Source organism: Cricetulus griseus, chromosome 2 (genome assembly GCF_003668045.3).
Source record: "Cricetulus griseus strain 17A/GY chromosome 2, alternate assembly CriGri-PICRH-1.0, whole genome shotgun sequence".
Lineage (NCBI taxonomy): Eukaryota > Metazoa > Chordata > Mammalia > Rodentia > Cricetidae > Cricetulus > Cricetulus griseus.
In genome coordinates this window covers 234,678,224-234,693,001 of record NC_048595.1, presented here as the reverse complement: position 1 = coordinate 234,693,001, position 14,778 = coordinate 234,678,224, and the positions used below count along the sequence as shown (strand labels likewise).

General features: G+C 49.5%; 1 protein-coding gene across 5 annotated transcripts in view; it reads right to left on the bottom strand.

The window, feature by feature from the left end:
• The window catches only part of Nfatc1 (nuclear factor of activated T cells 1), a 107,939-nt gene that overhangs the window by 51,979 nt on the left and 41,182 nt on the right, over positions 1–14,778 (bottom strand). For all 5 annotated transcript variants that reach the window (XM_027403685.2, XM_027403689.2, XM_027403688.2 and 2 more), the window contains exons 4-6: positions 9,724–9,926; positions 7,627–7,799; positions 5,652–5,792 (exon numbers count right to left, since the gene is read on the bottom strand). In XM_027403685.2, the coding sequence (XP_027259486.1) occupies positions 5,652–5,792; positions 7,627–7,799; positions 9,724–9,926 (517 nt within the window). The remainder of the gene's footprint in view (positions 1–5,651; positions 5,793–7,626; positions 7,800–9,723; positions 9,927–14,778) is intronic.

The window sequence follows — 14,778 nt, the reverse complement described above, 5'->3', positions numbered from 1 at the left end:
CATGGTTAGTCAGGATGCCAGAGGGCTGAGGGCCAGACTTGCCCTTCACAAGGCATTGCTTGGCTAACTAGTACTCCGGTTGCTTGCACGGTGACCCCCATTCTCTCTCTCTCTCTCTCTCTCTCTCTCTCTCTCTCTCTCTCTCTCTCTCTCTCTCTCACACACACACACACACACACACACACACACACACACACACACACACACACCCCATCCTTTTCACTAGACTCCACCCAGAGAAGCCCAGCGTCTTCCACATGGCCACTCCAATGAATACTTTCCAGTTCTAGAACCTCAGAGACACACCCAGCCACATCTGTGTCACTGCTCATGGGAAAGGGACTTCTTTTGCTGAGATGGAAGTATCCCGGGCACAGTGCAGATAGCCACAAAGCCATGGGAACTGTACCCCATGAGAGAGCTGCATGTGTATAGGTAGAAAGTTATAACCCACTGGGATTGTGAGTGCAACTGTGAAATGTGATCCTTCAACACTCAAGGAAGAAGAGGAACTAGATGGTCAAGGACCAGCCTTTCATTTGTATGGACCTGTGTGGCTTCCATCTTGAGATGGTGGATTCACACTGCCCACGAAGCCCACCAGTGATGCCCAGCTTGCCAGCATCAGGAGCTAAGACAGACCTAGACCTCTCCTACCACAGAGACCTCTGGGAAGACCTCTCCTACCACAGGGGCCTCTTTCTGAATGCCCAGGGTGGGTCTATCATTGCCTTTCCAAATTCATTTCCTCTTAAGACTCTTAGAAATGTTGTCTGTGAAGAATTATGGGCCCATTCCTCCAGCTTCCTTCCCTCACTGGGTCAGTGATTTCTGGAACCATGTAGAGCTAGGCATGTCTGTAAGGCAAAACTTCAAGGGTGTTCTCTCCCCAAATTTTGCTGACTGACTGCGCACGGTAGCCACATGGAACCTTGCCTGACCAGGTCAGCACAGTGGTATTTTTATGCCCATGATGAAAACTAGCACGTGTGCACAGGGCTGATGACGTCCAGAGCCTGGGAGCAGACACTGTCCTCTGGTCTGGACCCCAGCACCATGGCCAGGGAACTGGAAAGAGGAAGGCATTTTCCTATAGCTGGTCATGGCTTCAGAGTATGTGTAACTCCTACAGCCGACCCGAGGCACCCCGTGAGTAAAAATGCCCGTAGCAGCTGCATCTGAGGGACTTTCAGAAGTTTCCGAGGAAGCAGATGAGCAGAGACCTCTTGGCCTGAGAGTTTGTGGATGATAGAAGACTAACAGCCAGTAGGACCACTATGGGAACTTCACTTCCATCCCCATGGCAGATGAGACATGGCTGGTTATTTCTAACTGTAACAGTCACTTGGTGGGAAGATGTCAGGGAATTTGAGGTGCCCCTGCTCAGCAAGCGGCAGGGACATTCCACAAGGGTCCAATGGAGTAGTCGGTCACATCACACATGCACATACTAATATGACCACACCAACACATATGCACACACACACACACACACACACACACACACACACACACACACACACACACACATCGATAGACACATACCTCATAACACATTGGCATACATGCACACGCACCCACACTCAGTTCTACATAAACACTGCCATACACACATATCATGTACATACTGACACACACACCCCATTCAGGGACACAATCCCGTACCGACACGCTGCACTCCCCCATACAGTCTTGAAGCCATACATCTCCCTGGAGACTGCTTCCCAGTCATGGGACAGTACACCCTGAAGCCTGTGGTCATGAGCAGGTTCATACTTTTAAAAAAGTATGAGAAATGAGCAAATGAGCAAAAACTCAGCTATATGCACTTGGCTGGAGACCTAGGGTTCCCAGCTATGTACTCTGGCCAGGGGTGGGTGCTGCCCATGCAGGGGTCCCTTGGAACTCATCACAATTGACAAGCAGGCTGAAAGTCTGGGGAGGGTCAGAGCACATGACACATGAAGAGCCCAAGCCTCCCAGGGCCCTGCTATCTTCAGCTGCCCAGAAGTTTCTCTTCCCCAGTTTAGCACCTTCTCCTCTGGCAAGCCCTGGGACCAGCTCTGTTCCCAGAGAGAGACACCATGATGGTGTCTCTGCTCCATCCTTTTGGACCCCTTAGCGAGGTGCTGATGGCACCTCCTCCTACACACAGTCTCCTAGATCCGGGAGGATTCACAGCTGCCCTTCTACCCTAAGCCCTTCGACTCCTACATTTCACCTTCTCTCTGGCTGTCATCACAGCACATTCTCATAGGTAACTGCCCTACTCTGCAAGGAAGTGGAGCCACCATCTAGGCACCTTGCATCAGAGGGAAGGAATGTGCCTACCTGCCACTTCTGTCTTCCTGTGCCCAGTGAAAGGAACATGGAAGACAACTTTGCATCTCTTCCCAAACTCTACCTTCAGTTTGCATGTTCCACGATCAGCCTACCCATGCCTGTCAGGCCTGTAGCCTTGCACCAAACTTTCCCAAGGAACAGAGGAAGCAAGGGTCAGTCATGGAAAGTAGACCTGTGGCAGGGTGATGTATACATGGTGCAGGAGCCAGCAACTGGCTCTGTCACCCCTACCCAAGTCACTGCCGCAGAACAGCCCCCACTCCCACAGTCCTCCTGGCAGGGGAACAGCGCTGAGGAATACACAGAACCTTTGAGTCACTGAACATTGTGGCCCAGAGCACTGGATGGTGGCCCGCAGAATAGCAGGGTACCTGTGACTCAGGCATCCTGCAACACACGGGGAAGAAACATTAGAACCCAACCCTGGCTATAGTCCTGACTGCCTGACTCAACGACATCCACAACAGTCACAGTCACTCCCAGGGGTGGCTCCTTCCAGGGAGGCCAGCCCACTTGCCCGACTCTCAGCTTCCATGCAGCTTTGCTCCTCCCGTCCAACTCCTGCAAGAAGCAGTTTATAAACAACTTTAAGATAGACCAGAAATACTATCAGAAGAGCCCAGTTCTGCTATTAATTTGAACAGATCTTAGTGGTTTCTCAGAAAGAAACAACTAGAAAAGGCTTGTCTCTCCATACCTCACATGGTTAGCGATATCATTTGCTTAGAAAACCAAATACAAATGAAGAGAATTATGCACATGTTGGTTTCCTGCCTTCAGAAAAATACCATTTGCATGTACACACCTGAGTGGACATGCAAATAATCTAATTATAAAAAGTGAAACAACAAACATTGTCTAGACACAAAACTGCCATATAATCACCTTTAAAAGCTCACAGTACTGTATGTATTTGTGACATCTACTCATTTATGGCATGCCTTATGTGTGCTAGGCATCACCCGCAACCACTGCGAGTAGCTCAGGGACCCAGCATGCAACCTTATGGGCTTAGCTTGAAGGCAGGACTAATCCAGTGAAGGTGAGATGGGGCTTCCAGCAGGGTGAAGTAGGGGCTTGTGGCCAGTGGAGGGCTGCTAACTTAGTAGGCAGGAAGCTGAATTTTGCCTTATTGCTGTACCACACCAGGCTCAGACCCAGCTGCCTGCTACTGGCCACTGCTAAGAACAGCGAAGTCTACAACTGTGGTCAATTCTCCTTCGTGGAAGGCACCTCCCTGGCCTCCCCATCCTGAAGAACCATAAAAAGGCAGGAAAGCTATCCAAATCCTGCCTTGTGACAAAGCCTCAAGGGTCTGTGGCTCCCCTTGGTTTGAGCACGGAGATCTTACTGTGCAGAGTGCAAAGCCTTAAGTCTGGGCTTCTTGTCTGACAGGGAAGGATGCCTGAGGCTCTGAAGGTCAAATAATTTTGGAATTAACCTCCCCAGAGAAGGGTGTGGGCATTGCCGATTCTCTTTACCATTGTACTTAGTTGGGGTTTCTTTATAATTTAAAGCACATTTTCCAATTATATGCATGATTACAGAGGCCAGCCAAGTCAAATGTGAAAGCCTATGTTGATTGAAGTGCCTAAGTTTCCTGTGAATGGTACAAAATCAAGGTCCCATTGTGGAGGCTGTTGAATGCCTCAGTGTTTTCCAGTGATTAGGGTAAGTGCCAGACTGACCACCTCCAAGAAAACTGCAGTTGGTAAGAAAGAAAAGGAAGAAAGCCTTCAGCACACCAGCCTTGAGTAGATGCTGCCCTGGCTGCACATATGGGGAGGGGCATGGCATCCCTGAGAAATGTCATCTGGAAGAAGACATGGATCCAAAATCCTAAACTCCATTCAGCCTTTGTAGAGGAGGGTGATTGAGGCTGAGGGCAGGTGCCCTTTCTGGGTCAGAGCACACCTGCCCACAGCCACCCAAGAGGTTCACACCCAGCTTACCACTTAATCTTTGAACCAAGTTATCAGTGGACTAGGGTCTTTCTCTTGTGCCCAGTAACATCTTTGGTCAACACAGCTCTACCAAGCTGCTGCCTCCACCTGGAGCCAGAAAGGTCCCCACTGTTCCAGAAAGGATGAGCAACTGGGACCAGTGTCTAAATGAAGTGACCTGGGCTACACTCCTACCCCACATTGGTTGCACAGACACAATGGCTCCAAATGTAAAGAAAATACACAGTTCACACAACTCCTTGGGTCACCACCTCTGCTGACAACTCCCCTGCCCTTAACTTTGACTAATAAGACATTTCCATTGTGGGCCAGTGTGAGCAGAAGGCTACAGCTGAGACAGTGGCAGTACCAAGTTCTATCTTCTCAGGGAGATCTTGTAGGGTGTGGTGGTCCATGCAGATGGAGAACACACACATGGCTGTGGCACTGAAGGTCCCAATGACAAAGAGAATACCAGCCTGCGCTGTGGTGTTCATGACATCAAGGAGGTCAGCACTCCATGCTATCTACTATGGCACTAACTGGCACTTGTTTAGGGGACTGACTTCCCAGAGAACCCAAGGGAGAGCCCCCTCAGGTAGGGAAGGGAAAGGGCAGAAGGGGAAAGCCAGGAGAGAGGACTGGCAGAACACAAAACAGGTGTCCACTCTAGGCAACCAGATGCCCCTCGGAAGTAGTTTTTAAATGCCCAGCCTGCAGGCTTCCTTAACACAGGCAGTGGCTCTCAAAAGTCCAGGCCTGTAGGTGCCAAGGTGAACTTCACAAAAACTCAAGGGGATGATATCACAGGCTATATAGAGCCCCATAGGCTGGTGGCTCCCTCTGTTTGGTGATTGACCATGCTAGGACTGTTAAAGGGAAGGGAAGAATGTAAATAATCCAGGCAAACCTGGCCCTGCCCTGTGGGGACCTGGCAGAGTGTGCCACCTCTGTGCACAGCAGGTAGTACCCTGGCCCTGTACGAAGGTGAGAATGTCCCTTTAAGAGGCAAGCTCAGCCCACTTCTGCTCTCTGCCGCTTCTCTGAGGAGGCAGCTTTCTGTCTTTCTCTGTCTTTCTGTCTCTTTTCTCTTTCTCTCTCTCCTCCCTCCTCAGACCCCCTCCCTCTACCACTCCCTTCCCTTCCCCCAATACACTTTCCACATAAGTTTTGTCTGCAGGTCTCTGTCTGTCTCTCACCCGCCGTTTGACCCTCATCTGACAAAGGTCCCACCTCTGGTTGTATTCATGACAATGACCAAGTGCCCTCATGCAGATGGCTCATGCAGGTCCATATCTTGCCACCAGAAGCCAGTTCCCACAGCACCAAGAGCAGGAGCTCATCCAGCCATCCTGGAAAACATACCTGGGGCCTTCTCCACGAAAATGACCTTAGAGTCTTGCAGAAAATTATGGCCAGACAGCACCATCTTCTTGCCGCCAATGACTGGGTAGCTGTCTGTGCTTTGCTTTTCCACAAGGGGCAGCTCCTGGGCCGACCGCTGGGCTGTATCAGAGGAGGTGAGAGTTCAGTAAAGCCCCCCGGTGCTGCCGTTTAACATAACTGTTCAGATTCCCTGGGGACTGACCCAGCCCTGAACTTTGTAGAGGGTCTCAAACCATGTTATTCAGAATGCCATAGGTACGCTGCTCCAACAGGGTCAGGAGTGTGGCAAACCCAGCAGGACAAAGTCCAGGGTCAAAATGGAACACTGTCTTCAGAAGCTACAAGCATAGGAATACTGACTCCCAAAGCTGGCCCCTGGAGTGGAAGGGCAGTGAGACCCTCAGAAGAGCTGGATAGGAAAGGCAGTCCTAGTGTTAGACTGAGCCTGAGGGAAGGGGCAGAATGGAAAGCTTGACAGGTAGCTGGGCGAGACCACATGGGGTACTGGCAACTTCATGGGGGTGGCAGATGTCAGGGAGACTGCAGAGGCCTGGAGAGGGGGTGACACTCTCAACACCTGGCTCAGAAGGGTGGCCTCAGACTTCCTTGAGTCAGACAATCCGGGACAGGGAAGAGTTCATGTCATAGGGAAGGATCCAGCCTTAGAAATCCAGGTCTCCAGTGGCTTCAGAGACAAAGGGACCGAGGGCAGAGCCACATGACTTCAGTGTACGTGACTAAGGAAGACCCCACTTGCTCCAGGGGAAGCAGGGTCAGCTGGGTATTCAGGAGGGCCTGCTCCACAGTCCAGGGATCATTGACAGAGGAGTGTGTAGCACTAGGGAGGTCAGCATGGAACTAAAGACCCCATGGTGGAAGTCTCCTAGGAAACAAAGCCAGAAGAGCTGGGGAAGGGACACAATAGTCTGAATAAGGCACCGAGAATAAGAAGCCATGGCTGGCAAAGACTATGTTTGTCCTCATAGGTCTGGTTGGGCCTACATGGATCCAGTTCTCAGGATGCAGGGAAGTTGACAGGATGGGAACTGACAGGGTTCAGTGACATGGTTTCCTAACAAGGCACCGGCCAAGCAGATCATAGGAAGGCAAGAGCTATATCCGTTCCTTTCCAAGGCCAAGGAGACCTTGGCCACATTCTGGTGGCCACCACACAAGTCTCAGGCAAAAAACTTGGTACCACAAGGGAAGATAAATATTCATGTGGAGTGTACAAAATTCAGGTTTGAGACAGAGTATGGCCACTGGCAGAACATTTGTTTGCCATGCATGAAACTCTGAGTTCCATCTCCAGCATTGTGTGCATGTGTGAGCATGTACACACACACACACACACACACACACACACACACACACACACAGAGAGAGAGAGAGAGAGAGAGAGAGAGAGAGAGAGAGAGGGGGGGAGGGAGGGAGAGAGAGAGAGAGAGAGAGAGAGAGAGACTGGGGAGAAGAAAAGAACATAGAAGAGAAGGAGAATAAGGGAGACGGAAGTAGCCAAGAGAAGAAGAGCAGGGGAAGAAGAAGAGGAAACGGGTAGAAAAGAGAGAAGAGAAGCAGATGAGGAAGAGGAGAACGGTGAAAAGGAATTGTTTAGGTTTGCCCAGTCTGGCGGTTGCAAAGCCAAACTTCCTCTTCTCAGTTTCCCCCAAATAAAGAGGGATAAATGTAGATGCAGTCAACAGGACTATGCTTTATGACAAACTTTGCTTTTTAATGTCTGCAGTTGCAGTGGCAGGAACACTGTGTGCTTTGGCCAGGTACTAATCAGCACCAAGCTTCATGTGGGAATATGCACCCCAGCCAGACCCTCTTAGGGTGATGCAGAAGCCGGGTCTTCTGCGAGGGGTCCTATTTCCCAGGAAGCAGGCTGAAACAGACCTTTGATGCCATAGTTCCCCAGCTACCACTTACAGCACGTTTCACTGCTACTTACAGCACTCGATGGGGTTTGAGGCAACCTGGAGAGACAGTGTCCGGCCATTGGGCTGTGGGATGTGGACTCGGAAGACCAGTCGCACCCTGGTGTTCTTCCTCCCGATGTCTGTCTCCCCTTTCCTCAGCTCAATGTCTGAGTTTCTGAGCTTCAGGATCCCAGCACAGTCGATGCTGCCAGAAACAAAGGCCATGGCTTGGCTTTAGGGCCCAGTACCAAATATGAGGAGCACTGGCTATCTGGCTGCCAGGCCAAAAGACTTAGTCCTCCTAGCCTATTCCTGCTGAACACTAGCCTCCCTGAGGAGAAGCCCATGGGGAATATTACAGCATTTATGCAGGGTAGCAGGGTGGGAACCAAGCAGCTATGTAGACTGTAGTCTCCACCTGGAGCCCCTGGAGACCAGACACTGCTGTTCTAGACATCTCAAACCTTGCAGAACGGCTCTGAGAAGGACGTGCCTCCCTGAATATCCTCCTCCCTGTGTGTCCTGCAGTGCTCTTCCTCCCTGTGTGTCTTACAGTGCTCCCGCAAATGTCTTCAAGGCCTGAGACATTATTCCCTTTGTTCGCGTTAGCATCTTTTATGATTTGTCTTATATATATATTTTTTTTTTTCAAGATGGGGTTTCTCTGTGTAGCTTTGGAGCCCATCCTAGGTCTAACTCTGTAGACCAGGCTGGCCTCGAACTCACAGAGATCCACCTGCCTCTGCCTCCTGAGTGCTGAGATTAAAGGCATTCACCACCACCGCCCAGTGTCTTTTATGATTTTTAAAACTTGTCTTCTAGTATTTCGCATAACTTCATAATTTCATTCAAATCTAGAGTCTAGTAAAATGTTCTAAACATTACAGAAATCTTAACATAAAAAACCAATACCTTTCCTTTCTCCAGACTAAGCATGTGTCTCTCACATCAAGCAGTCATGTGGGGACCTGTAGATTAGCACACTCACAAATGTAGCCTTCAGAGTATGTCTTGGGCTATGTGGCTGTGTTTGTAGTGACTGTCCCCTTGTCCCCTGCTGGAGCATGCTGTGATACAGTGGGCACAGCAGTTGCGGCTGAACCTGACTCCTCCAATATGCTCTGGCTGTATTCTGTCTGTGGGAAATTTGGATTACATAGCTAGAGAAGGGAACCTAAGGATCGACAATGACGTCCTGGAGAGTAAATCCCTCAGATTCATGAGAAGCTAACACAAAAGCTTTCCTTTCCCTCTGTCATTATCTTGAAGGCTCAATGTTATGAAGAACTTGCCGAAGAACTTACAGAAGTACCAAAAATGTGCTAGGTGATACAGCCCCGCCCACCTCACCTCCTGCACTTCCCTCCCCATGCTGGCCTCCTCACCCATGAACACATACCCCAAACGCACTCATGCCCAGCAGCCTTTGCATGGAGCCCAGGCTTCCATACAGCCCCTTCTGACATTCAACTCTCAGCTGAATGTCACCTCAGAGACACACCTGAGAGCAATATGGAGTCCTCCAGTCTGTGCCCAGTTTCACTTATCTGCATTTTTTTCATTATGGCTGCCTGGATACCTGCTTATATATGCTGTTATCTGTCCCCAGCCTGGGGTCCCGGCACGGTGTGACTCCCATGGGAACTACCAGAACACATGTTTTCTCTGCTCCATTCACAACAGTTCAGGACACTCAAAACTGAATAGAGCCCCACTTTATATTATGGGATGTACTCTCAGCTAACTGTGTGCCATATGGGCTTTGCACACTGGAACTGGCCACATCAGCCACAATGGAAGCTCGGGTGAAAACACAGCCCAGAGGCATTGCCCTCAATACCTTTTCAGTGTTAATTTCAACCATTCCTTGAACGAGCCCTGCAACATTCAGAAGTAAACAGGTGCTGTGTTTAGGAGCTAAAATGCTGGCACTGGGGGCAGTGTTTACAGCTCTGTGACTGAGACTGTTCTTGTAGGTGGCATAATACATAACGACTGAAAACCCAGAATGAAGCAAATCTGTTGTCGTAAGAATTTGTGAAGTTCCTTCAGGTCTGAGCCACAGGGCCTGGGGCCTGGGAACTGGAAGCAAAGCAGCAGTGCTGGGGCACAGCCCCCATTCAGCTTACATGGCTCGCATGTTGTTTTCTGGAAGCAGCGGGATCTCCAGGACTTTGGTGTTGGACAGGATGGCTTCATGGCTGGTGGTGGAGACAGTCTTCCCCGTGATCCGGTGGACCTGGTAGAAGGCATGGGGGCGCAGCAGACGGTCGTCCGCTGTCCCAATGAACAGCTGTAGCGTGAGCGGCTCATTTTCCAAGTAACCATGTAGCTGGCAAGAAAACAAAGAACTCCCAGTAAGCACCATGCACAGAAACTGTAAGGACCATTTGTCAGCAGGGAAAGCTCACAAAGGAAGCTGTGCCCAGTGCCCAGTGCCCAGTGCCCAGTGCCCAGTTCCTCAGCTTCATGTGATGTAATATTAGCACTTCTTAAAAGTATAAATATAAAACACAGCCAGGCATAGAGGCGCACACCTTTAATCCCAGCACTGGGAAGGCAGGAGCAGGTGGATCTCTGAGTTCAAAGCTAGCCAGAATCTACATAGAGAGTATCTGGATAGCCAGAGCTACACACGAGATCCTATTCCAAAAAATAAAATAAAATAAAATAAAGCTACACTATCCTAAAGGCTCTGGGAATATAGATAAGAATTTGAACACAACACATGTTCGCATACATACACCAATGTACAAATGCACACCTCACTCATGCCTTTGCCCATGTATAACTAGACAGGTAGCGTGCACATGGGCTCACATGCACTCCTAGAGGCAATGTGCAAATGTGTACACGTGCACAGCATCACATATACTCCCATAAAACAGTTTGAATACACCATATAAAAACTATACATAGTTAAACACGTACAATGTTACACACATGCATACGCATGTGCATGTACGGGTACACACACACACACACACACACACACACACACACACACACACACACACACACAACTGTCCAGGTCATCCCTTCATGACCGTTCTGTGTACCTCTCCTTCAGAAACCGGTAACAATAAATGTCCTATCAATGACAGTTGGGCTGCTGATCCCATGGCTGGCTAGTCAGGGGGACAGAGTATCTTGCAGCCACTGATAACACAGTGACACTCCCCGTGCTCATAGCCACTATCCATCCTACCATATCTGGGTAACTCAAACCAGGATAAATGAACTAGATGCTTTTTCCAAGCCACAGGTAGGTGACCTACATTTCAGGGGACAGCCATAATGTGGCCCTTGTGTTAAGAAAGAGCCATCCTTCGAGATAAACAAGAAGAGTTTAGAAGTGGGGTCACCCACGGTGTCAGCTTCACTTTCCTCTGTCCCAAGTGCCTCTTCCCTCCTTCAACAGCTGGTCATTAGCACCTTGTGTCCCACCATTGTGTCCCAGCATTGCCTCTGGTCATCAGCTAATGAATGTTGGGACCAAGGCATTTCATCCTCATGGAGACTATGAACAAAGAGAGCCCCCTTCATGCTGTATCACAGGGGGGGAAGATACCTCCAAGGCTCTGTGAGGACAGGGGAAGACTGTAGGACTCCAATGCCACCATGCCTGAGAACTGCTTGTTCCTGTAGGGTGTGCTCACTCTCCAACTGTTCTTCTGATCACTCCTCTCACTGTACTAATTTCAAAGTCTTAGAAATGGGAACCGTGACACAATGACAGCAAGAGAGTTAAACTGTTCTCTTTTCAGACAAGTCATAGCCACATGATGAGTGAAAAATACCAGTGTCACCACTCAAATTCATCAAGCCAACAGTCAAGGACCTACAGTCTCTACTCAAACCAATGATGAACATTCAGGCATGACGCAAGAGACTCTCACAGGCACAGGTGATCCACCTGCCCAGGGTGACCCTGGTCCCAACCACAGAGGATCCTAGAACAGTGTTAACAGAAAGACTCACAAGCTGAGGTAAGTCAGCCTGCAAGCATGGCTTTGACTCCCCTGCCTCACTCCTAGGAGCCTCTTCTCCAGTCATTTGATTCAGAATATTGAGATCTGTCCACCCCATGGGCCATGCTTACAATGCTCCATAGTGCCCTGCTCTCCTGAAGGAAACCTGGGTTGGATGACATACACTGTAGGATGCAGGAGTCACTTGTGCCTGCGATGGGCTTCGAGGACCCAGTCTATAATTAAGTATAGTCTTTTCTGGTCACTGTCATCCACCTTACCAATGGCTAAGCCCACCGCCCCTCATGGAGGCCAAAAAGGAATGGCCTGGCCACAAGTGGGACTGAAGGGCTGAGGGCTGGAATGTGGAACTCAGAGAGGCAAGAGCAACATGTAGGTGGGAAACTGAGATGTGTTGCCGGGTGCTAGGAGTTTGGTTTTAGCAACTCCAAATAAGAGGGTGATGAGCATCACCCACAGAAAGCACCCAGCAGGCTTCAGGGACCCTGAAACAAAGAGGGTGAAGCTCTGTGGTGGACCAAATCCTAATGGAAAAAACCCCCAGCCACAAGAAATGTACCCACAGGTTCTGGGGAAGGGAAAGGGAAGTAACAGGGAAGAGAGGGGCTACAGAGGACACCGGGCTCTGTCCACCTACTTCTTGTCTTTCCAGTGTAATTCCAGCCATATGGGCAGGTGAAGGATTGTGCCTTTCATTTTAAAACACTGGGGGAGGGGAAAATGAAACCTAGAAATGGGAACCAGGAAGTCAGACCGTGCAATTAGCTGCTGCTGGGTTTTGATGTGGTCCTTGGGTATTGGGTTTTTACAAGGCTGTGGGCCTCTCACATGTCCCTCACGCAAAGGCCTCAGCCACTGCCTCTGGCCTGATGCATGCCAAGTGTTCATTAGGAGAGGCACAGGCACCATGACTTTCATTAGCTCCTGTGATCCACCAGCATGTGGCACACGGCCAGTGCCAACCCTACCTCAAGATGAAAGGACTGGGGACTAAGGCTGTAGTTCAAACAGGTACTACCCACATCCTCAAGTTCAATTACCAACGCATGGCCACCACCAGCAGCAAGTAAAATGTTTTCCTAGTTCACCAGTGGCTAATGGGGCAGAGGCCCAGAGCTTTGTTGCCTCAATAAGCAAAGGAGGCTAGGTGCAGTAGGAGCCCCACAAGGGCTCACCTCTGAGGGCTGGAATGAGAGCATACTGCTTCCACATGGAGCCTGGCAGACCTGCATGTGGGCTGGGGAGGACCTCTGTCCTTTTCCTGCTTAACTGACACAAGGTGATAGCCACTGGCAACATTGAGAAGGCAAAAGGGTGAGCGAACTCATCTGAGGGCTGACCCTGTACCCTATCATATTTTCTTCAGCCAAAACTCCTGCTTTCCCAACTTAAGCAGGGCAACAACTTTCTGTGAGAATACAAATGCCCCAGCCCAAGAGAGTCCTCAGTACAGACATTCAAGGTTTCGACCTGAGAAATGGCCCAGAGACCTCTGTGCCCACAGTATATCTCAGTCCGAAGGAACTATCCCTCCACACTGTGTTAGCAAAAGCTAACAGACCCTACTCTAGTTCCCCTAGAGGGAAAGGGACTATTTCTGAGCCTTGTCAGATGGTCCATTACTGCCCAGTGTTCAAGAGAGAGGTCTGCACAGCCAACAAGCCGAGGGCCGGGGATGGGGCTACCCCAGCTCACCTCTGGGGCTCTAAGGAAATCTGGGGACTGAGAACATCAGTCCTCTAGGATAAATCACCATGCAGGACAGTGGAGGACCGAGTTCACAACAGACTTGATGATGGAGGGGCTATGTGCTACCATCACCCGTCCCTATGTGTCACACCATGCAGATGTCACAGCTGTGCACACAAGAGTCTATTCTGCAGAGGTGGGTGGTGTCTGTTGTGGTATGCCTGAATGTGAAGCCGCCATTCCCTGACACCAGTAGGTGGCTCTAAGAGAACCTTTGTCTCCCGGGCCTCTGGGCAGAATTACAAGCACCTCTGATTAATGTTTAAAATTGATGCTTGCCTGGTGACAAGTCCTGGATGCATGTGGCACAGCAAACATAGACTCTGAGCATCATCTTGAGGTTTTATGAGAGTTAACCCCTGTATAAGACAGTCTGTGTGGCAGTGTCGTTGTTTCTGTCTACACACATGGACTCCTAGATCTGAACCTCATCTATTTTGTACACTGGGTCAGGTTGGAAAGATTTCTCTCTGAGCACACACCTTCGTACTCAGTGGAGGAACCATCTGAATTAACAGTGCTAATTAACTGATGAAACCAGTTTGCCTTTCAGCCAGTCATTCTGACGTGGTTACCAAGCAAAGGACATGGGCTAGTCATATATTTCTACTTTGTCATGTAGTCACAGCATCCATGAACTTGACCACTTCAGACAGATTCACTAACCACCTGTATGGTTATTTTCAGGGGGCTATGTACCAAGGGGACATATATGTGAGTGTGGAGGGTGCCTGCTGATCACAGGTCCCCCGTCATCCTGAGACAACAACAGAGTGGAAATCCTTAATTAAGTCTGGTAGAGCCAAAGAGTATAGGGAATTCTCCCCAGACCCCCCAAATTTGCTGTGGGCCTGGCTGAATGAATGAAGACTACATAGAGTCTCCTATCCAAGGCCAGCACTACATAGAACTACCTATGCCACCTTGGGTCACAGTGGTCACAGCTAGCATTGTCTAAATCTGCAGGAACAGAGTGCAGAACACAGAAGTCCTGGCAAACAGTGCCCAGAAGGGTTAGCAACCAAGGTTGGTTGGTCCAGGGCCTTTCAACACCTGGGATCCAGGCACTTGCCTCTTGCAATGTGATAAACCAACGAAGAGACCATTGCTGCTCTGTATTGGACTAGAACAGTTTTACAATGTGACTTAAAAAAATAAGAAATTCACAGACAAATTGTGCCAGTTAGAATTCTATCCTGTGAAATTTAACACAAGAATCTATAAATGAATCTATGACAAAAACCCTCTCGGTGGGCAATCCTCAGAGTGGCCCAAGGCTCTAGCCCAGCATGGCTTAGGTCAGATGACTTTAAAATGACAACCAAAAATTCCCCCAGGACTCCTGCTATGCCAGGCTTCTTAAGGGATGGAAGGCCATGAACACAGTACAATTTTATCCTTTAGAAACATGCCATTTCAGTGAAAATAGGAATATTTAAGGCT